Consider the following 23,078-nt stretch of genomic DNA (forward strand, 5'->3'; position numbering starts at 1 on the left):
CACTGCACCAATGGTATTACACTGCTCACAAGGTATCGGGTTTCCTGGGTGTATTAGTTCACATTATATTCAACGTTTCATTTGTTTCATTGACAAAAAAGATTTTTGTCATTCGATCTGAACTCATACGCGTCACGGGGCAGTCGTTCTATTGTAGCTGAATTGTCTTTCTACACAAAATATCACAGTTCTTCCAGCTATGTTGTCGCTTAAAGCATATAGTATTGTTTTAGCTTGATACCCGTGTTTCTATTACTAGTATCTATGTATGTAATGTATGCAACTAATGTATTAAACAATCAATTTATAAAACAATTTCGTCGTGAAAAAATATTTTTATCTAGTTTAAATGCTTCTGTTTCATTAAAAGCTACGCCTATTTATTTGGCTTTACACCCCAAACACTGGTCACAAAACCAATTTTGTTTTAAACAATGCCATTATGGCTTTATGAATGGTTAAGCGCATTATCAATGTCATGCTGTCACTTAGCCACACTCTGTATTGAAGGTAATTATACCTTACTATCAGAGAGAAAGTTGTGCGGGTAGTGTTTGGACAGAATAAACTTAGTCAATATGCAAAGGAACAAGAGGTAATATTGTTAATAAATTATATATGTGGATACTGTTTTAAGAGCAACGTAAGCGATATGTGCGAATTAAAATAAGTCAAGTAGATATCGATTTTGAATAAAGCCAGTTTTGATGATTAGATCGTTTTTCACTCTGTAATTTCACTCTATCGCATATTTTTTAACAAAACATTCCTAACCAAAACCTCTTAATGCAACACGAGATGAAAAGTATGAAGTGTCGGCTTATCATGAAAATCATGGCGGCGTTAGCTATATGTGGTCTAAACTATCACACGGGCTGATCCCGCAACCGCAATATAAAATGTCAAAGGTACAATTATTTGGAAAATAACTTGTTTGTTCATTCTTAACTACGTTATAATTTATATTCAATTATGTGTATTCTTAATAATGAACACAATGCTGTGTTCGGATGTGTGTTTTATGCAAATGTTTATTCATAAAATTTGTTGAATGTAGTAATAATTATATAATTATATAATATTGTAAAGATGTAGATTGCAAGGGCCTTTCAAAAATTATAATATATAACATATACACGTTCCTCCAAAATTTGCAAAATACGATGTATTGCTAAGGTTTAAAATTCAACTAATTCGATGTTTTTACTTTGAAAACAAACAACGAAAACAATACAAAACTCGTCTCAAAAATATTTTCAAAGATTAATTTAACCTTTGTTTCTGTCAACGAAAGCTATGGTAAACTTTTTAAAAGTTTAAATATGGTTTGCATTTTACTTTTAGACCGATACATATTTGTTATCCTTATTTACAATTTTCCCGAAAGTCACGCTTCTCTATCTTTGAATTCTCTTTGCAAATAGCAAGAGGTCATTAAAACAATCAATATTGATATTGATTCCAGCCGATATCAAAAAACAAATACCCCTAGTTTGGCTACATTTAACTCTAGTCGGAAGACTTAATGGTTTTGTTCCTGTTGTTCTTTACCAATTGGTCGCAGGGCTTCAACCTTTGTCGAACTTCTTGATTCAGGCGAAGGTCATGGTTTGTGATTGTCGCTGTAAACGGACGACTTATATCCCAGTGATCGGGGGGTAAATGTCAAAGTCGATTGAGGATGTGTCTAATATAAAAATCAGACTATAAATACGTGCATTTAACATTTGTATTGTATTAGTTCATGTTGTATCCAGGTTAAGTCATTAACAGAAAAACAAATAAGACAGCTTTTGAGTGGTATGGGTATATATTCAAAATACCATTCAATCTTAAATATAATCGAACTTGTCAAATGCGCTTTAATACTAAAACTGACGTCGTACATAACATTTAGGAGCAAATAAAAATCACGCCAAGTTAAACTCAAACGTATTTCATGAAAAATATTGGCTCGACCAAATACCACCCACTTCGGGAACGTTATCATTAGTGAGAATATCATAACAATGATAACAATAACCAAAATAGGAGGCAACTACACAAGCCGAAATAACAGTAGGTACAGAACTTACTCAATATTTAAATAATCACCAGATAAACACTATAACAATTGTCAATTCTATTGCTTACCTGTCTGTATTGATCAATACTAACAAAGCAATATTTTAAATACTACTTAACTTATAAAGGGGGATTTAGAACAGTGGCGGACTAACGTAATGCATAATGGTGTCGAACGTTTAATATGTTTTTTGGGATAAGCTGAAAGGCTTCCTCTCGGTAGACACATTTCATTATAATTTATATAAGTGTTTGTCAAATTTAATGGCTAAAATGATAGTCATCAAGAGGATTTCTATTTAAGTTTTGCTCATACGAGCCACGTGCCAAAATGTGAAACTTTGTTTACAGCACCATCAAGAAGTGAGTTTCATCCAGGCACAAAACATCATAGAATCATGCATGATACATCAATCGTACAACGGAAATTTTATGTTTTTGCATAAGTTGCGCCCCTTTAGACATAAATAGTTGGTCCTAATATCGAACGGTAAAGTAGATTACCTACTTAAGGTGGGAAACATTTTATCACTATCGTCTTGATATTTATTTTATAACTATGTTTTGTGAATTTTACTGTTAGAATTCACCTTTAATTGTTTGTGTCCATCTACCTGTATCTACCTATCGATTTAAAAATTGTTTTCCCTGCCGAAGTTGGAGGGATACTGTTTTGGCGTTTCCATCCGTCCGCCGTTCGTCCCTACGTCCGTGTTTGTCGGGAGCCGTTTCTCGGTAACTTGCATGGGATAGAATGAATCTTAAAAATAAACGTGTATTTTCGCCATGCAAGTCGCCCGTGATGCGACGGTGTTTTCACAAGGAACGCGCGGCCAGCCGGCTGGCCAATCGACCGACTCACCAACCCATTTGGAAGCTGCGCTATGCGAGAGACGGCCGATTTTTCGAAACCGCTGCGCGAGCTCCCTCGTGAATTCGACTGGTCGCCGTCCGGCTACGATTGAAAGACCAGCAGAAAGGACGCGTCAAGGCTCTCCGCATCAAAGGCACGGAAGCCATGTTCGACTGAGCGTCTCGGGACCGACTAGTTCAAGTCCCGTTCGCACCGCCAAGGGAAGGCCTGTGGCTTCTTCCCGCTTGCCGAGTGTGTATGCGGCCGGGACCACTTCGGCGGCCGAGCTTCTTGCCTTTGCCAAGTTGTTCATCAGGCTGGTCGCCCCCTCTGAGGGAGCCCTGGCTAGGCTCCCGCTGTACAAGCGCGCGATGTCCCTGCTCTCGAACATCGGTCCGGAACGATCAGCTACTGCCCGGGAGACTAGGCATGTCGCCATATATATAGGAATGATTTCGTCTCCATCGGTACCGTCCAAGACGGGGTTCTATCCGCTCATCTGTAGATCGCGACCACCTATATATTATCGGCCGAAAGCATGCCTTCGGAAGCCACCGCTGAGACGAGGCCCTTCGGCCGCTTACGCTGGCTCGCCCGCTGTGTTCGGCAGGGAGTCCGCGGTACCAGGCAGAGACAAGCGGTCCCATATTTACAGCCGCCGTTCATCGGCGCTCCGCGAGAATCTTCTCAGCGTTCAGGTCTCTTGAGCTCGGTAGCCCGGCCCGGGCGATGAGGCCCGCGAGACGAGGCCCGCGAGACCACCCCTACAGGACCTGTTTATTTTACTTTTTTCTAAATTTGATTGAAAATTTTATTCTAAGATATTTTATAGTATAAGACTCTTGTTTTCTCAACGAGGGGTACAATAGTAATAATAGACACGAGTACTTGTAATTTTCAGGTTTTAATAAATACAACAGAGATTATGTAGACATAAAATGATACATATGTGTTTATATACATTGTTATTATAGCCTGGTAAATAGACTAGAGAAATCTAAAAGTTTCACGCATCGGTGTGTGGCAATGGGTTTTGGGCCACTTAATAAATATGAGATCGATATACAATATACATCGGTAGATTACGTCTACTGTAATTATTTGGACTAAGGATGGGCCACACTTCCTATAGAGGAAGCTCCGTTATGTACTACATAAAGTACATGTTTATTTTTTGGAGTACAACGGCAACTTACCAATATCAAAAACATTCACAGAAGTCTTGTGTACTCAAAAGGCCTACTTGTCTTAAGGTAAAAATAAACGTATTAAGTTGATTGAAGATTATATAACAAAGGGAACTAATTCAGTATATTTAGAATATGGTTCGGATGTTTTCCCTTCATCTCGAAAAAGCACTTTATTCAAGGTACTGAAAATACACGTGCGCCACCTGCTGTCATAATTTGGTAACTGGCATTCGGCTTATTTGCATTATACTTACTGCCTGTTGCTTATTGTCGTTGTTAATGACGCTATGTGGCAAAACCGATTATGACTGGTTTCATCATGACTGACGCAGTTTCATCACGTTTGTAAGTACATATGCATGAGAGTGAAATTATGTGCTATGCAATCATCAATGGGGAATGATGAACACACACACACACACATTGGAAAGTCACCAAACATGTTGCAACACTCATTATGTATAAACGAATACACAACACGCATGTTAGAATTGTCATAAAGCATATTAGAATAAACATCAGTCATAATGGCAAGATTCACCATAAATGATGTTTTTACCTCAATATAATTCAATATTTTAGCAAAATGTTCCATTTAATGTTAGAATTAATAAATTATTTCTTTTTTGTTTCAGGAACGAACCACCTGCATGGAATTCAGGTGATAATTTTTGCATAAGGTTCTTTTGATCTTTGTTGTACTAAACATTTAAAAATTCTCCCGAACATTTACCGTACTTCTTTTTCATCGCTAAGGTTAGTCAGAAATAAGTATATGTTTAACATTACATGTCACTTAATATATAAACACTCCTAAGTGTTAATTGCTAAGTAGACAAAATCTCGTCCAACATTTCCAAAGTAGTTTCAGCACTCTATTTTCAGGTCTAATGTTTTATTAGTGGACTCTATCATCTCTAGCTTTTTTACATAACGCCTTACTAACTGTAAGCCGTCTTGGTTTTTATTGCGAGGACAGCGACATGTTTTCATACCCTTCACACAAAAATGCGGGCTTTGTTGGAACGTTAGAAAAAGGGCATAGCATTTAATTTAGTGAAACATGTATTGGCAAAACTTAGCAGTGAAAAACCTTCAACCAGAAAATTGAAATTTAAGGAAACCTGCATCATTTGGAATAAATTTCTTGGTGGAAGAGGCCTATGTTAAAACACGACTGAAACAGTTCAATTTTCCAAAGTTGTAACTGATTTCACTAACAGATTGTGTTTTATCGCTGAGAGTCTCTCATATGTATATTATCTGTGTTCATGCCTGTTTTCAGAGGAAAAGTTTTTGAAAATATATCTAAAGGGCCGCCCAGTGCCCTTGTGCGCGCCCACAAACATCGAGGATGAAGGCCCGTACGACGTGAAGGCACCTCAAGACCCGCCTGCTCAGCAACTCAAACTAGAATGGGTGTATCCTTTACAGTATAGGCTGGAATGTATGGTTGTTTGATTAAATTGGATTCCCACTTTCAAAGACATTTATCAAACCAGAGTCTCCATTTGCAATAGTTGACCAATGAAAATTAGTGAAGTATTCCGGCTTCGAGTATATCCCCGCAAAGAAGTTTTAGGGGGGATATTTGAGTCACTGCCGGTTTAGTAAGCTATTAAATTGAAACTTAAATATTTAATCACTTATAAGTTCAGACAGAAATTACACGCGCAATCGTCCACTCGTTTGTTGAGTTATATGCTATAAATAAACCCATAGGCATAATACAATGTTCACCGTTTGTGGATCGAATTAAATCTTAAACTATGTGATCACTGTGAAGTGTAGAAGTGCATTGCAGAAATTTCACGCGTAAAGTTTCTCTTATTCCTAGGCTGTTGTACTTGAACTTAGCCATGATTATAATAAAATGTTGGAAGTGTGTGTGTGTGTGTGTGGGGGGGGGGATAACTTCAATATATCTTAACCGAATAAATTAAAACTTCATTTTGAAGTGTATATGTGCAATGCAGATTTTTCCCGTGCAGTGATCTACTTATAAAGCAAAGAACTTTAATCATACCGTACAAACCATTCAACTATGTTCGAATGTTGAAGCCGTCGTAAGACAAGTGTTTTACACGAGTTGTGCAACTACTCAGGTATTGCTTAAGAACAAATTCAAATTCTGAACCTAGTTTGACTGTAAAGAAGTTTATGTACAAAATAAGTACAGGGTTTTTATAAGCATACTAATATGTATATACAGCAAAAGTGTCAATATTAAAAATAAATGAATTTAATTAATACATTTAGATATCAGAGTCTATTTAAGAACAGGCAAGAAAACATTCATCTCATTTTCATTAACGGAACGGTAATACAATAGTCACATTGAGTAGACCGCAATTACTGTTTTACCTTCTCAAAGCACAATTACCTTGACCCAAGTTACTTAGGTACGGTTACCGGGGTGGCGACTGCATGTCAAACCTTTACACCATTGCAACCGGGGAGGTAATCTACTTCAGTGCGGCTGTGGTTGTCCTCCATAACTTTGCGGAGCAGACTCAAAGACACTATACAGAACACAATAATGATGTCAAAAGGTAATAAGAGATGTTTGCAAATCATGACCTCCCGACTTGCAGAAAAATAAAACATGTGACCTACACATTAGATGCATTGATTAGAAAATCACGAGGGCTCATTATTCGTCTAGACTTACAAGCATACTAGGATAAATATGATTCCAAGACATTTCTAGATATTGTGCTGACACCAACATGTGTCAAGCTTTCTACTAAATCAACCACTCACAATTTATGTGATTATAGAGCATATATTGGTTAAAGTTTTTGTGTGGAAAGGGATTTTCTGTTATGGCCTCGACATTTGACCCGTTAACTTGAAAGTATATAGGTGGCATTCTTTCTTCTAAAATAAACAACATACCAACTTAAATAATAATAGGTTCTATTCATCACAAAGAAACCGATTTCTGTAATCAAGCTAATTTGATCTTTAATGTCAATTCAAAATGTGTATGTTTTCTTCAAATGTAAAAAGTTTACATAACTGTAAGTAAAAGCGGTCTTAAAAATAATGCCAACATATTAAAATCCCAATTTACCTTTATCTTAAAGCTGGTGACCTCACAATCAAAAGGCTTTCTAAGAAGTAACCACTAAAGAAATAGTTTTGATTTTATGTCAAAACATTCGCAAGATATCTAAGATTACAAATTTACTGTGACAGTCACTTGTTATCTTTACCGTTAATATTTTTACTTCAAAATCGGATAGCTTCTTCCTTTCCCCCGAGGTCACCAATAATTTGCATGATTTTGGTTAAAGCGGTCTCCAAATATCGCGAGAAAAAGAAAGATCTACGGACGCATATACATACCGGTAGACCGACCGAGAAGAACTCACGAACGACCGACAAATGCAAAGCAATATACCTCACTACTTCGAAGGGGGAGGGAGTTGTCATGTTTTGAAGCTATTTATCATGAACTATGATACAATACACCATTATGGATTGAATATAAATTCATTATATCTCTTTAAAAACAACATTTGAGTAAACTGAACAATGTTAAAATCCAAAACGGTTGGAATTTAAAAGAATTGTGTTCTTTTTAAGCTTAAAGAAAACCAGTTGAACCTAAATAATGTACTAAGTGAGGTTTTCTAGAATGTGTGACTCAATTATACAAATACAGTACATTCGGTAATGGAGTACCCCAGCGGTTTTGGCCCTGCATATTAACATAGTTTGCTTTGTGCCGCTGTGAATTACTTCGCTTTTGACAAATAACAAGCAAATTCATTGCATTGATATCCCCCGCCAATATGCTTCTTGACACAAAAGTGTTATATTTGACACTCAAAAAAGCATTTTTTTTCAAGATACAAAGGGCCATAACTCCATTATTAACATATGGTGTACAGTGCCATTTGGTGTGCATCATCCTCTTCACCATATATATACTCATACCAAGTTTCAATGAAATCCGCCAAAGCACTTCTAAGATATGGCTCCGGACACAAAAGTGCCGGACGAACGGACGGACGGAAAGACGGACAACGCCAAAACAATATCCCTCCGCCTATGGCGGGGCATAATAAAATGAGATCCATCCTGATTTCAGCCTGGCCATTCATCCAGACCAAGTTAAGGTGGCAACGGGACAGGTTACTGGTCATGAGAAAAAGGGCAAGGTAGGTCTCATATCACTAAATGGCTTAACGTGTGAATAAAGTATCCATAGTTTACTCGCCAGTGGATGTAAACACTGCGAGGAGTTTGGGCTTTCACGTGTCCTTGCCTTGTACCTTGATACATAATCGGGCTTAGATGCATTGTGTCATACAAATATTGAAAGTCAATCATAAAACTGGTCTTCATGTATCAAATAAATGCATTACGTCGTCCTGATCATCCCTTGATATGTAGCTTGTAGGTTAATTGACGTGCGTCTATTATAATGTCAGGTAAAATTATCAACTTTAGAAATATATACCAGATTTGTAACATAGTTCAATGTTTTGTTTTGATAACTTGTTTATAAACTTCATAATGATATTTGACCTCGGTATTGGACCACTTTAACCTGCTGCTATAGCAATCTTGCAAATCCCATCACATAAAATCTGTAAAAAAATAAATGAAGTAATTGCAGCGTTCATGGTCCAAGTGGTACTTACTTAGACAATGTTTCATGAAATATCAAACTCTGAATTTCTTTCCTCGAAACTTACAACTTCTTCATTTCTGTATGATGAAAAGAAAGTATGTATGAACGACTAATATATTGTGCACAAATCTTATTTAGTCAATCGAAGTTCAGTTAAATCCTTCTTTTGAAAACGCATGCAAATTGTTTAATTGATGACAGGCTGATAATTTATAAAGCAAAATATTTGAATGAAATATGCACAGTACCAATTGCTGTTAACGAGACCCACAGTTCATACGTTGGAGTATGCAAATAGTATCGGTCGAGCAAATTGCACGCGACTGGTGAATCAAAGGTTTCTTTCAAATATTGGACAGATTTAAATGAAATGAATAAGGCATGGATGTCTCTATCTTTATTCCAGGCGCACGTAAGGGTGTGGGAGAGCATCAACCTTACGACGCTGCACGTGATCGGCGAGGGGGAGTTCCAGAGGAACGTCTGCTGTGTCTCCTTCTCTCCAGTGAGTAGGAATATATATATACAAAGTAGTTCCATCATTCTCTCGTTTGTGTAGAAATATGTCTCTAAAACGTAGTTCTATCCTTCTCTCCAGTGAGTAGGAATATGTGTATCAAAAGTAGTTAATGCTGCGCTCAAGTGATTAGGAATCTTTCTATGACATAAATGTAGCTGCATCCTTCTCTGTCCTGAGAAATAAAATATTATATAAAAGCTGAGATCCATCACTCCCTCATTTAGTTGCAATACGCCTAATGCAAGTATTTTATAGATCCATAGTAGATCCATTCATCTCTCTTATGAGAACAAAATCACGTGAAAGTATAGATCTGACCTCTGAAGTAAAGTGGAAAGTGTCCAAAAAGGAGTTCTAATTCTCTCGCCCGTGAGTTAAAAATTGTGTTGTGACATTGTGTTCTCATGTACAAGTGCCGTATTTCCATTTAAGTTTATTTTACCTTCGCAAGTCATGCTTACAATCCGAAACGAGTTAACTTTGCCCGAATTTAATTGACGACATAACTACTTAGGTTGATGGGAATAACTTACTGGCGGTGGATGAAAGTAACGAACATATCCTGTCTGTCTGGGATGTCAGCCGAGACAACAAATTCTCCAAGATAACCGACTGCAAGGTATTAATATATAATGCATAGTGAGACGTTCTTGCATTATATAACCGTTTTTTTTTATCTAGTTACTTTTGAATTAGATACGAGATGGTTGTTTATCAGGAGTCTCCTGAGTTTTTCTCTTTGATTAACATACAAAATGTCTTTCAAAAATGATAAAACCTAATGTTGAACAGTCGTCAGTTGACCCGTATGAGGGCAATCCGATCGTTTGTTATCGCAAGTCACATATCTGTGTCATATACTAGTAATCGCAAGTCACATATCTTGGTCATATACTCGCAAGTCACATATCTGGGTCATATAATTACAAGTCACATATATGCGTCATATAATCGCAAGTCACATACCTTGGTCATATAATCGTAAGTCACATACCTGGGTCATATAATTGCAAGTCACATATCTGGGTCATAAATGTCAAGTCACATATCTGGGTCATATAATCACAAGTCGCATGTCTGTGTCACATTATCGCAAGTCACATATCTGGGTTACATAATCGCAAGTAACATTTCTGTGTCACATAACCGCAAGCCAAAATATATTGGTCATATAATCGCAAGTCACATATCTGGGTCATATATTCGCAAGTCACATATCTGGGTCATATAATCGCTAGTAACATATATGGGTCATATAATGGCAAGTCACATATCTGTCTCATATCATCACAAGTCACATATCTGGGTCATATAATCGCAAGTCACATATTTGGGTCACATTATTTCAAGTCACATATTTGGTTCATATAATCGCAATTCAAATATCTGGGTTATATAATCGCAACTCACATATCTGTCTCATATAATCGCAATTCACATATCTGCGTCATATAATTGCAAGTCTTATATCTGGGTCATATAATCGCAAGTCACATTTTTGGGTTGCGTAATCGCAAGTCACATATCTGGGTCATAAAATCGCAAGTCACAAATCTTTCTCATATAATCGCAAGTCATATATATAGGTCATATAATCGCAAGTCACATATCTGGGTCATATAATCATTAGGCACATATTTGGTTCATATGAACGCAAGTAATATATATGTGTCATATTATCGCAAGTCAATTATCTTCGTCATTTAATTGTAAATCACATATCTGGGTGATATCATCATAAGTCACACATCTGGGTTATAAAATCACAAGTCACATATCTGGGTCATATAATCGCAAGTCACAAATCTGGGTCATATAATCGCAAGTCACATATTTGGGTCATATAATCGCAAATCACATCTGTGTCATATAATCGCAAGTCAAATATCAGGGTTATATAATCGCAAGTCACATACTTGCGTCACATAATCGCAAATCACATATTTGTGTCATATAATCGAAAGTCATATATCTGGGTTATATAAACGCAAGTCACATATTTAGGTCACATAATCGAAAGTCATATATTATAGTAATATAATCGCAAGTTACATATCTGGGTCATATAAGTTTGTTATTTATGTTCGTTACATAGTCGTCAAATGACCCTGTGACCCAGTGTGCCTTCCACCCAAAGGAAGAGAATCAGATCGTCTGCTGTGGCAAGTCACAGATCACGTTCTGGACCCTGGAGGGGGAGAGACTTTCCAAGAAGGGCGGAATCTTTGGGGTGAGGACCCAGGGTACCTAGCATGAGCATGTCATAATTGTTTGTTGTGTTTCATATGAATTAGATAAGTCTGAGTATAAGGCAAATACTAGTAGATGTTAGAGCATTTGCATTCTTCGAATAATCTTTTATTAACTTCCGGCATTTCCAAAGATGTGTCTGAGCATTTATCAATAATAAATGTAAATAAAATGTGTACAATTATTAGTATTAAAGCATGTTACACTTTACATATGATTTTCATGGGTGTAATATTTTAAATTAATTAAGAGTATGAAGATTCAGCTTAAGAATATTCACAAGTATTGTGCCATGTGTATGCATTTATGTGAGTATCATAATAGTGCATGTGTATTGCAGAAAAACGAGAAGCCAAAGTCGGTCCATTGTTTCAGCTTCACAGAGAACGGGGACGTCGTGTCCGGAGACTCCAGTGGCAATATCTACGTCTGGGAGAAAGGTAAACCAGTTATCTATGTCTTGGAGAAATGTTAACATCGTATCTACGTCTGAGAGAAAGATTAACCTAATACATTTTCAGAGAAAGGTAAACCTCATATTTACGTCTGGAAGAAAGGTAAAACTCAAATGTTCGTGTTAAAAAAGGTTAACCGCGTTTCTTTATCTGGAAGCAATTTTAGCCTCATATATATGTCTGTAACAAAGGTAATACTCATATTGCTCTGGGATAAAGGTAAATGTAAGATCTACGTCTGGAAGAAAGGTGAAGCTCAAATGTACGTGTTAAAAAAGGTAAACTGCGTTTCTATATCTGTAAGCAATTTTAACCTCATATCTATGTCTGTTACAAATGTAACCCTTATATTCCTCTGGGAGAAAGGTTAATGTAATATCTACGTCTGAGAGTAAGGTAAACCTGTATCAGCATGGTGTTCTTCCAATTATGTTGGAGTTGTTCCTGAACACTCACAAATGATTGTGTGGTACTAATGTTCGTAGATTTTGTGTTAAAAATACAACCATACATTTTAGGAGCAAATGAAAAATCTGTTTTAAAGCCTTACAAGTAATACCTGACTCATTAAGTAGCATGTTGCAGATTGTAAAGCTTGTGTGTGTGGATTAATAGTGCAACATACGGTTCCAGGCACCAACAAGATCAGCAAGGCCATTCCAAACGCCCACGATGGTGATGTGTTCAGCATCTGTTGTTCGAGAGATGGAACCATTCTTTCCGGAGGAGGGACAGACAGGAAAATTATTCAGTGGGACGCGGAGTTCCAAAAAACTGGAGTAGAAAATGAGGCCAGTAAAAATGCTTTATAGGACAATTTTAGTATAAGTAATGTAGATTTGTTTTGCATATAGCTGTCGATAATATTTGTTATCTTGGTTGTAGTTTTTGTGAAAAGCATTTTTGGTGGAAACCAAAGATGAATGAATTTTATCATGGCTAGTAAGTCATCGTGGTCCTATTGTAGAAATTAATAATGAAATTGATGGAAAAATGAATAAGCAACAAAAATTAAAATTGAAATACACACATAATTAAAACCCATATTTTCAGTGTCAAAACATTCATATTTTGGTCACTGTCAACCTGTATATCATGTAAATGCACTGTAGAAATTAAGTCTATCTATTGTGATTAGATCCCTGTGGAGTTTGGAGCTGTACGGATGATAAGCCAGAAGCCGGACAACATGATTCTAGTGGGAACCATCCGTAACTGCATCTTACAGGGAAATATGGACCTTAACGTCTCACCGGTTGTTGAGGTAAACTTAACAAACTTTTACACCGGTTGTTAAATAAACTGACCGTAACAACATTAAATAGTTTCAGAGTTGCAATCATGGTACGTACTTACTTATTTCCCTGGATGCTCTTCTGCTCTTAGATCGATTTTTATTAAATATTTCTCACAAACTCACAACGTGCTCTTGCTAAGCTTTTGTTATTGCTATGAATATGTTTGTCTTTTGGAAAAAAAGCTTATGAACACTTAAAGGGCACATTAATTTCCAATATTCATGAAATTAAGTCTTAATGTTTGTCCCAGATAAATTGGCATATTTAAGCCTGGTTTAATTTTGTTCCAAACTTGATCAAACGATTAAATTAATTATAAAAACTCGTGCATATTCTTGAGACAGCTTTTGTTGCCCAGTGGTGAAAATATTAAATCAAAACATATGCCCTAATGATATCTCAGCCTTGTTGGAAACTGAGTCATAAAGGTTGAAAAACTAGGTCACTAGGTCCAATTTAAACAAAACTTTGTGAAACACTTCAGAGAATATGTACTGCCAATATTCGTGAAACTTGTTCATACGATTTTTCCAACGGCTGATTTGCAACTGGACCACATGGGGATAAAAAAATACCTCACATGTTTAAGTTGAAAGAAAAACGTGTGAACATTTAAGAGATCACGTTTGTTTCCCAATTTTCATGAATAATTATCTACAAAATATGACAAATTCAAAACTGTGTCACGTTGGATCCTAAATAAGGTATCTTAATCACATTTAAAAACACTCTAGATACCACATGTATTTCCCATCCTACATGAAAGTTTTACCAAACATTTCTTTAAATGGTATTTTACCCTAATTCGAAACTGGGTCAAAAACTAGGTCAAATTAAATAAACAGATTTTAGCTCTCTTGCAATCAAATTTGATCACACAATATTTTGAAACTTTCAGAATATCAAACTATTTTTTGTAAGTATTTCCACGAATAGTAAGAGATGGTTTTGGTCCATTGGCAAAATGGCCGCCAAAAGGCGGGAAGTTTTGCTATAGTAAGACCATTTTAACCACTATAGAAGTCAAATTATTGATCAGCTCATAATGACACTTGCTCAGAACATTAAAGGTAGTATGCTGTAATATGTTGTAATAATATCTGGGCTCAGTTCTAAAATGAATATTCTTTTCGAAACATGGTTGTCATGTGTTGGTGAAGTTGTCCTTATAAGGCTACTGTTAACACTACCTGTTCAAAACAAATAAGTCCCTTGGGGTCTCATTTTAGTTCCTTTGGGCGTTTGGTCATCTTGTCTTGAATGTATAGCTGTAATATTTCAGAAGTGAGATATTAAATACGAGTCATAACATTTGTGTAAATATGGTTATTTTACTGGATGTACCTTGAACTCCGGTTAGTGCCTTATGTTCCCAAAGACCCTCTTGTTGATATCCTTAAGGGTCACAAAGAAGAGTTATGGGGCCTGGACGTGAGCCCCAGTCAGTCCCAGTTCCTAACGTGCGGCTACGACAAGCATGTGTATCTGTGGGACGCCCAGACACGCTCCGTCGTCTGGCGGAAGGAGATCTCCGTACGTAGATCGGTTGTGTACTAGGTCTGAAAGAAGTCTGTCTTGTGAATCATACTCTGATAACACGATTTCTGCCCGTTTTTAATAAACAGTACAGAATTTACATACTGATGCATATTTTAATCCACGTGAATGAAATCTGATGTTATGTGTACTGATACAATTTATAAAAACAATGTATGTTTTGCTATCCGTAATTTTAAAATAGTATTTTTATTTTTGTTATTTCTACGGCACTTCCCACCTTACTTCTGATTAAAGAAGTGTATGTGTACGAATTCAGTACTGATAAACTAGCTACCGATTGAAAACTGTGAGTAGTTTAGCTGACCATTATACTACTGAAGTAGTGCTAAACATGGCCAAAACCCAAAGAAACAAACGTTTCGCTCAAGGATCCGGCCCGTTGTTGCTGCGTCCACCCGAGTCTGCCAATCGCAGTGGTGGGTCTGCAGACGGGCAAGTGGCTTGCACTTGACCTAAATACGCAAGAGATCGTCGCCGAGAACAGCGATGGCACAGATCAGAGGGATTGCATGCAGTTCTCACCTGGTAGGCTGTGAGATGATTGTAATAAACTGTTCACAAATGAGCATGGTTTATTAGCCAGTGAACTATGGTTAAGATTTCTGATTATATAAATGTATTACTCTTCATTTGCAAAAATAGTAAAATAAATGGTATTTAGTTACTAAAACATATTCTAATTATGTTCTCAAGACTACAAATAAATACTGGCAACGTTCTGCAATAACATAATATACACTCAAGACGGCAAGATGCTGGCAGTGGGAGGTCATGACAACTGCATCTTCATATACGAAGTGAGCGATGATGGTAAAGGGTACCAAAATTTAGGCACGTGTTCCGGCCACAGCTCGTTCGTGACCCACATTGACTGGTCGGAGGACGGCGAGATACTTCGAAGCAACTCGGGCGATTACGAGGTCCTGTACTGGTATCCAAAGACATGCGGACAGGAAATCTTCAGGGACGCTGTGAGGGACCGAGCGTGGGCCACGCAAAACTGCACCCTCTCATTCCAGTCTGCGGGTAAGGTGTTGAAACTAGTTTTTAAATTGATTTGAACGTATCATGGGAAGAAGCAAGATTAGAAATCCTTTTTTTCCCAAATTTTCTTTCCGGTATAAGTTTGCTCATTAATTTTATTGCCAATAAAATTGGTACACAAATATAATTTTGTGTAAACCTGAAGCCTTATGTTTCTTGTTATGATTGTATGTTGTATTCAAATTCACAATATTTCACATTATTTAGTTAATCAAACTGGTTCATTGTTTAACTAAACGATAGCATCATTGCATATGAAACCATTGCATAAAGACCATGCAGCACTTGACATTATATTGTCATTTTCTTATGAATAAGTATATACTAGTTCATTATTTATTGGATATATGGCTTTCCAATTGCAGGAATCTGGCCTATTGATGCGGACGGTACAGATATAAACAACTGTGCGGTGTCACATGACAAGAAGCTGTTGGTGAGCGCTGACGACCTTGGGAAGGTCAACCTCTACGCATTCCCGTCCATCCATCCCAAGGTAAGCATGCATTGTCTTCCTGACAAACATTCCATTCAGGACGCTTAAAACGGATCACTAACTGCCAGCACTTTTCATCAGTTTATACGACAAACGGGATGACTTTAACTTTGAAATTGTGAATTTTCCGTACCTAGATGGCAACATCCCTAAAGGTCCATCCTATGGTATTTACATTTCGCAGTTGGTACGTTATGCCAGAGCATTCCATGTATTAAAGATTTTAATGATCGTTATCGTATATTAACAAAGAAATTGCTAAAACAAGGCTTTTTGTATCATAACCTTAGAAGTAAATTCGCTAAATTTCACTCAAAAGTATGGTGATTTAATTTCTAAATATAATGTTTCTTTAAAATGGCATTTAACTAATGGAATTTCCAAACCGTCATTTTATGGAGATGTTTTGACACGTGTTCGCAAATTAAAATATCCTAAAGAAAATGTTTATATTAAACTTGTCAATTTAGTAAACTCATTTTTATCAAAAGGATATGATGTTAACGTACTTAAAAACACGTGCTTGTTGGTTTTCGATTCACTATATCTTTCTTCTCTTAAAATTTGGAATCATTAATGGAATTACCATTTTATACGTCTGATTCTTAAATATTTAATCACCTAAGCTGGTTTTATTGGAAATTCAATTTTACAGTACCGCCCCTTTAATATTTTTATTTTTATGTTACAGCACTGCCCCTGGATTTTGTTCACGTCATCGTGTCTTCGCTTAACAATTACGTCATACGATTCTTTCTCTGTTCCTGGCTACATTGATTTTTGTGACCTCGTCGCTTTTATATTTCTTCATACCACATACTCTAACTGTTTTAATCTACATGCATAGGTCATTGGGTTTAAAGCGTTCAATTTTAATTTTATTTTCTCTCTGACAGGCGTTTCTTGTTTGATTTATTTTTTAGCAGTCACATAAACAACCAAGCTATGTAATATAGATCTTTTACACCCATTATTGCTGCTTCTTCCTGTATTTGCGCGATGATGAACTGAAATATTAACTTCATGACGCTATATTCTTAAATCTTGTTATTATAAAGAAGGAATGTAGTTGACACTTGTTCATAGTTTCATTTCATCGTTCCTCAAAATGTTGAAACTCTGTTGCTCTGGTATCTTTCCTACCATTGAGTAATTAAATGGTAATTAAATTAAATGCGTTTTAATTCCCTTTTAAGCCACTCCAAATTGATGTGTTGGTCGTCGGATTTGCCGCACCTATTTTTTCAAACTGGAAAAAAAATAATTTTAACGCTCGCACTCATTTTTGTGTCCTTCTGTAACCATAGCGCATGTGTTTTTTTAATTTGTGAAAAAAAAAGAAAAAAGTAATCTCGCAGAAACGATTTTGACGCTGAATATGAATGCCAAATATAGTGTTTCGTAACCTTTTTAATCGATAACTGTAGTCGCTCGAAAATTCGATCGAGACGACCAGAAAAATGGCTTCCTGCGTGACCGTTTTAACAAATTGCGGTGAAAAGTTGCTGTAGCGAACCCTTATAAATATAAACATATCTGCTTCGTTCGGTGACTTATTTGAATGTGTTTGTTCACGTTCGAACATGCAACTATCAGCAGATACCGTTGAAACATGCTCAATTTAACAACATAGGGAAGCATGACCTAAGTTGTGTATGCATTCTCTTCATTAAATGGGCATATGGACGCCGACGGTATTTTCTCTATATGTAGGCAAATTTTTCCTATAACACAATTTAAAGTGAACAAAAAATAAACATACCATCATTAAAGGCTGTTTCTAAAAGAGTCACAGGGACAATGTTTTAGAAGTATTAAAATACATGGTTGACGTAACACGCTTTACAGCTTAAAGCTAGGTCCGTGTATTTTAGAAACATCAAAACAGTTTTTTGTAATGTATATAATTTATTTCAGAAAAATATAATACCGTACTAGCCATCGATATGCCCCTTTTCGAATAAGGTATCGACAATGGTTTATATGCATGGCCTTTGTCCGACTGTCTGTCATTATCATTATGATGATTGCCCCTCTTCTAGTGCTATTGGAACATAGTATACCTTTTCACAGCTTGCAACATGGTATACCTTTTCACAGCTGTCACTATTGCAAACCTCGAACAAATATAAGCAGCAGTAGGTAGACATGTGTCCCTCACTTCAATGATATGGTTATATTTCATGGGCAAATGTCATATGCAACTTACTCCTATAAATATGAGGTATCGTTTAACGTCAATTTGCTGTAGCATCGTTCCGACATGAAATCATATCGGAAGCTTTAACGGCTGCAAAGTCATATAACAGCGCAGAATCTCCATGGAAGAGTTATTCAATATAAAAATATAAACATTATTTTACTAATTGCATAAGAAGATGTTTAATTAAAACTTACAAGTAATGCTTTTCTTAACATGAAAACACTAGCTTAAGACTTGTGTTCTACATTTTAAAGTTGAAGTGCTGAAACCTAATTTTAGTGCATTTTTATTTGAAAAGTATGTAACTCATAGATATATTATTGCTTGTTTGTACAAAGATTCTTTTCTTTGTATAAGAATTGATTTGAATGTAAACTATAGCTGTTTAAACCTGCATCTCTTGTTAATGCAATATTTTCCTATCGAAATGTGATTTTTTTTTATTCTTCGCTCTTCGCTCGCTCGAAAATTTTCCTGTTTTCAAAAAAAAAGTTGTTTTTTTTTCGCTCGCCTCTTCAACTTTTTTTCAAAAAAATCCGTAGACCAACAAATCAATTTTGAGTGGCCTTATTATTGTTTAATTTGAGTTACAATGCTATAAGGTTAAATTGTATTTACACTTAAATGTATCATGAATATTGCTGGGCCAAGTGTGAGGTTGAGCGCTCTAAAACCGGTTTAAACCCCCAATGCTTTGCATTGAACGTGCCAAGGCGGTGACCCCAGCTTTATTCTTATATGTGTTTATGTTGTTTTGTATTGTGCTGTTTTGTGCTGTTTTGTACTGTTTGGGCAATCGGTCACTTGCCTTAAATAAAGGACCAACTAATTGTTTATAACAGGAATTCAATATTTCTCCAGCAGCTGGAGTTTCACTTCCTTATATTGTTTATTTAATAAGCTTCTTTGAATTTGATTTGAATGTGAAAAGAAACAATATTTCTTGCTTCTTCACATGCACTTAACTTGCATTCATTCAGCGCGACTGTATTATGAGTAATAAGCTTAAACTTATGTAGCCAACTACAAGCGTCGTGTCCAACAAGAAAACACATAACATTATAGTTGTAACATTAAGCTACACTTAAAATGGGTGGACACAAAGTACTTGAGTGAATTAAACATGAATGTTGATTATTTCTTTCGAAAGCAATGTTACAAAATAGTATACGCATTCATGAATACTGAAAAATAATATTTGCAACCACTTCAATTAAATCATACCACTAGCACTATGTATATCATTCATTTTTTTTTTATAATACACAATACAATACTACAAGAAGAAAAAAACGAGCAAAACCGACAGGAACATAAATTACTTCACTTTATGTCTGGAATAGCCCCAATAACTTGTGTAATGTACTTTAAATGTCTTCATGATGTCAGAAAAATGGACCCTGCATGCGTATGGCAGACCCTGCATGCTCATTGATTGACAACAACACCATCACATTTTTCAGAGGCTTGCTCCAAACCAGACTCATAACTGTTATGAACGAGACTTAAAGACAAGCTCGTATTGCAAATATTTACAGTACTCTGATACTATCCACATCTAACTCTATGGTAGAATATATATTTATATCAAATGATATACAACGCATCTGATTTTTGGGGCGCTTGCCTTCTGCAATTTGCCCAATAGGTAACATAATATACGTATACCAAGAATGTTGTCCGTTACTGCATTTAACCACTTTGCATCCATATTCTGCATTCGCAAACAAAATAGCTCAGGTGTGCGCGCTCCATCCATGGCATCGTCTTTTCACTGTGGCATAAGCACCCGAGTAACACGCAGTCCTCATGTAAGGTGTATACAGCGACGAAATATCGGTTCAATACTGAACTATCTACATTTAACCGATACAGCGCATTTATGTTCTTTCGTTTTAAGAAATAAACTGCTTTCGCGATATGGGCGACAAGATTTAATTACCACGAGCTACATTTTACTGTCAAAGTTAACATCTCAATGTTCTGTGCGCTACAAAGTTTTTATATGACAATTCGCCCGTGCTTTTCATGCCAGTTTTGAACTGTTTCCTTTCACGCGAAATACATGTTGTGGTTGTCACTTCCACAGCAGCTAATTAATTTGCGTTAATGTTTTCCAAGTAATCAAAACAATCTCGTATAAGTCCGTCCTAACTGTAGAACATTATCAACATTTATTTTTTGTTCCCATAAAGTCTCTATATGACCTATACTGTGTCGGTGTGACTTAAAATCCAGCAAATTCATCGATTGAATATATATGTATGAATAATAATTGAATCTACATGATGTATAGAAACCTAATGACAACGTATGTCTTCACAAAATCTCAGATACATATAACACTAAATCAGAGTAAAAACCTAGGTCACCAGTTCAACTGATAATAATCAACATTGTATTCACAAACGTTTAACAGTTATGAATTGGCACGTACGACAATGACTTGTTTTAAAAAGCAGCATTTACTTAAAACCCTAATAGCTAAATCATATATTATGTTGACAGCCTGTCACCCTTCCTTAATTCCATATGTTTTATTCAACAAAGGTGATTGGTTGGCATCACGGTGCATAGTGTATTTTCGACCACAAAATTTGAGCAAAAATCGCCCCACCAGCACTTTCAGTACTTTGATTGTGAGTTGGAACTGCAAATTTAACTTAATGTTATAATAATGATCAATAATTTATTATATTAGTTTCCATCACATAAAAACAATAGTGGTACTTTATAAATTTTTCACATGCGGAAATTAAAAATAAACGCTGCACCTACTTTGACCCAACTATGAGTGAACAAAAATGGATTTAAACAATCTCGAGAAAAGCACTAGACGTATGCGCATGTTTGAATCGCTATTGGAGTCTTATTTCAAAGCAATTGCTTGTAAAATATGAATAATTAAGCATTGATGCTTTTGGATAGGTATCGCAACGTCATCTGGAACGATAGACATATGCAAATCGTGATTAAATTATTATTTGCTTGAATTTTCATTAAAGCGTTTTGTGAGACAGAGTATTGTTGAAGAAATACTGTATGGTCGGTATGCTCTTTAAAGCTTGGATAACAGATTTATACACACTACTGTTTTGGATTAAGACATACCTACGGCAAAAATCTGTCCGATATACAGCGCATGTATTTGCAACTTCCATGCTATATACAGTATAATAGAAATCCGTCAGATGCTGATTTAAATTTTGACAGTCTTTATGTTAAACAGCAACTTGCAAAAACAAAAACTCAATCCTTATTCCAGGCCACGGGTAACTCGTACCAGGGCCACAGCAGTCACGTGACCATGGCCAAGTTTCTGTGCGATGATTCTCGCGTAATCTCCACGGGGGGAAAAGACGAGACCGTAATGCAGTGGCAGGTGGTCGCTTAGTTAACATAACAATCTCATCCTGATAACATGGCTTGACCTTTGGTTTCGCGGCACTTTGCATTATTATTGTTGGGGACTCTGGTCCCATTTTATGAATGGTGAAGGGATATCCAGTGTTTTCTTAAAAACTCCAAATGCATTCTTTGCTAATATTAATGCACATGTCTTTTTTTTCAAGAGGAATGTTAGTGACAAAGAGAAAGCTTAATTTTTAGTCTGACAATAATTATCAACAATTTTTGCACGTTAATTTTTCCAAAATGATTGATTATTTGTATAATTATTATTTGCCTCGACAAAGTACTTTTTGTTCTTTTTCGTTAAATCATTTAAGTAACGATATTGACCTGTTTTGATTAATTAAATATTTATGCTCAATCTAAAGTGTATAAGATAAATAAAGATGTGTTAGTTCTTTTATGTTTATATTGCTGCTGTAAAAAACATTTATGTGATCTTTATAGAATCCGTAATAACGTTAAGAGATTGTAAAATAAATGTACGACGTTTTAACGCACACTGTTCACTTTGAATGTTAAACAATACCAATATTAAATGAAAATTATTCAGCATCTCTAGTAACTGAAGTTAAAAGGTTATAATATTGCATATTTCATTCTTATATAGGTCACTATTGGTTTGAATGCTATTAAGTGTATAGAACACTATATAGAATATATAGAGTTTATAGAATAAATTATTTACAACATACAGTTTTTTTAACTATATATTGTAAAAATTGTAATTTATCTCATTTCGTGTTGTGATAAAATCTTGTGTGTTTTTTTTATATTATGATAGATGTGTATTTTTCAAAGATCCAATTTTTGTACAATGTTTAACACTGTTGTATTAGCCTCTGTTTTATTATTATGCATTTTCAATCTAAAATAATTCTCTTAAAGATCGTTTAAGTGTTTGTTTTAAAGCGTTAATGGCTGTTCTTGCCTCATGACCTCTAAACTAATGTATTAGATATAACACTCAAAGTGTAAAAGTTAAATATAATTTGCTATTTTCCACAAAGTGTGCAGTTTTTAATTTTGTTGTTGTTTCGCAAACAAAATGAATACTGATTGAATTGTACAATGTTTAATATCCACAGT

General features: G+C 35.8%; 1 protein-coding gene across 1 annotated transcript; it reads left to right on the plus strand.

Moving 5' to 3' along the window:
* The first annotated feature begins 482 nt into the window (after positions 1-482).
* LOC127871871 (echinoderm microtubule-associated protein-like 1) lies at positions 483-23,057 on the plus strand. Its single transcript, XM_052415136.1, has 16 exons — positions 483-595; positions 4,743-4,768; positions 5,393-5,528; positions 6,510-6,659; positions 8,207-8,276; positions 9,159-9,257; positions 9,787-9,891; positions 11,368-11,502; positions 11,863-11,962; positions 12,611-12,768; positions 13,116-13,241; positions 14,677-14,808; positions 15,204-15,360; positions 15,580-15,861; positions 16,245-16,375; positions 21,844-23,057. The coding sequence occupies exons 1-16, from the start codon at positions 579-581 to the stop codon at positions 21,970-21,972; spliced, it is 1,953 nt and encodes a 650-aa protein (XP_052271096.1). The 5' UTR covers positions 483-578; the 3' UTR covers positions 21,973-23,057.
* The last annotated feature ends 21 nt before the right edge of the window (positions 23,058-23,078 follow it).

The sequence above is a fragment of the Dreissena polymorpha genome, chromosome 3, assembly GCF_020536995.1.
Source record: "Dreissena polymorpha isolate Duluth1 chromosome 3, UMN_Dpol_1.0, whole genome shotgun sequence".
NCBI classification, from domain to species: Eukaryota; Metazoa; Mollusca; class Bivalvia; order Myida; family Dreissenidae; genus Dreissena; species Dreissena polymorpha.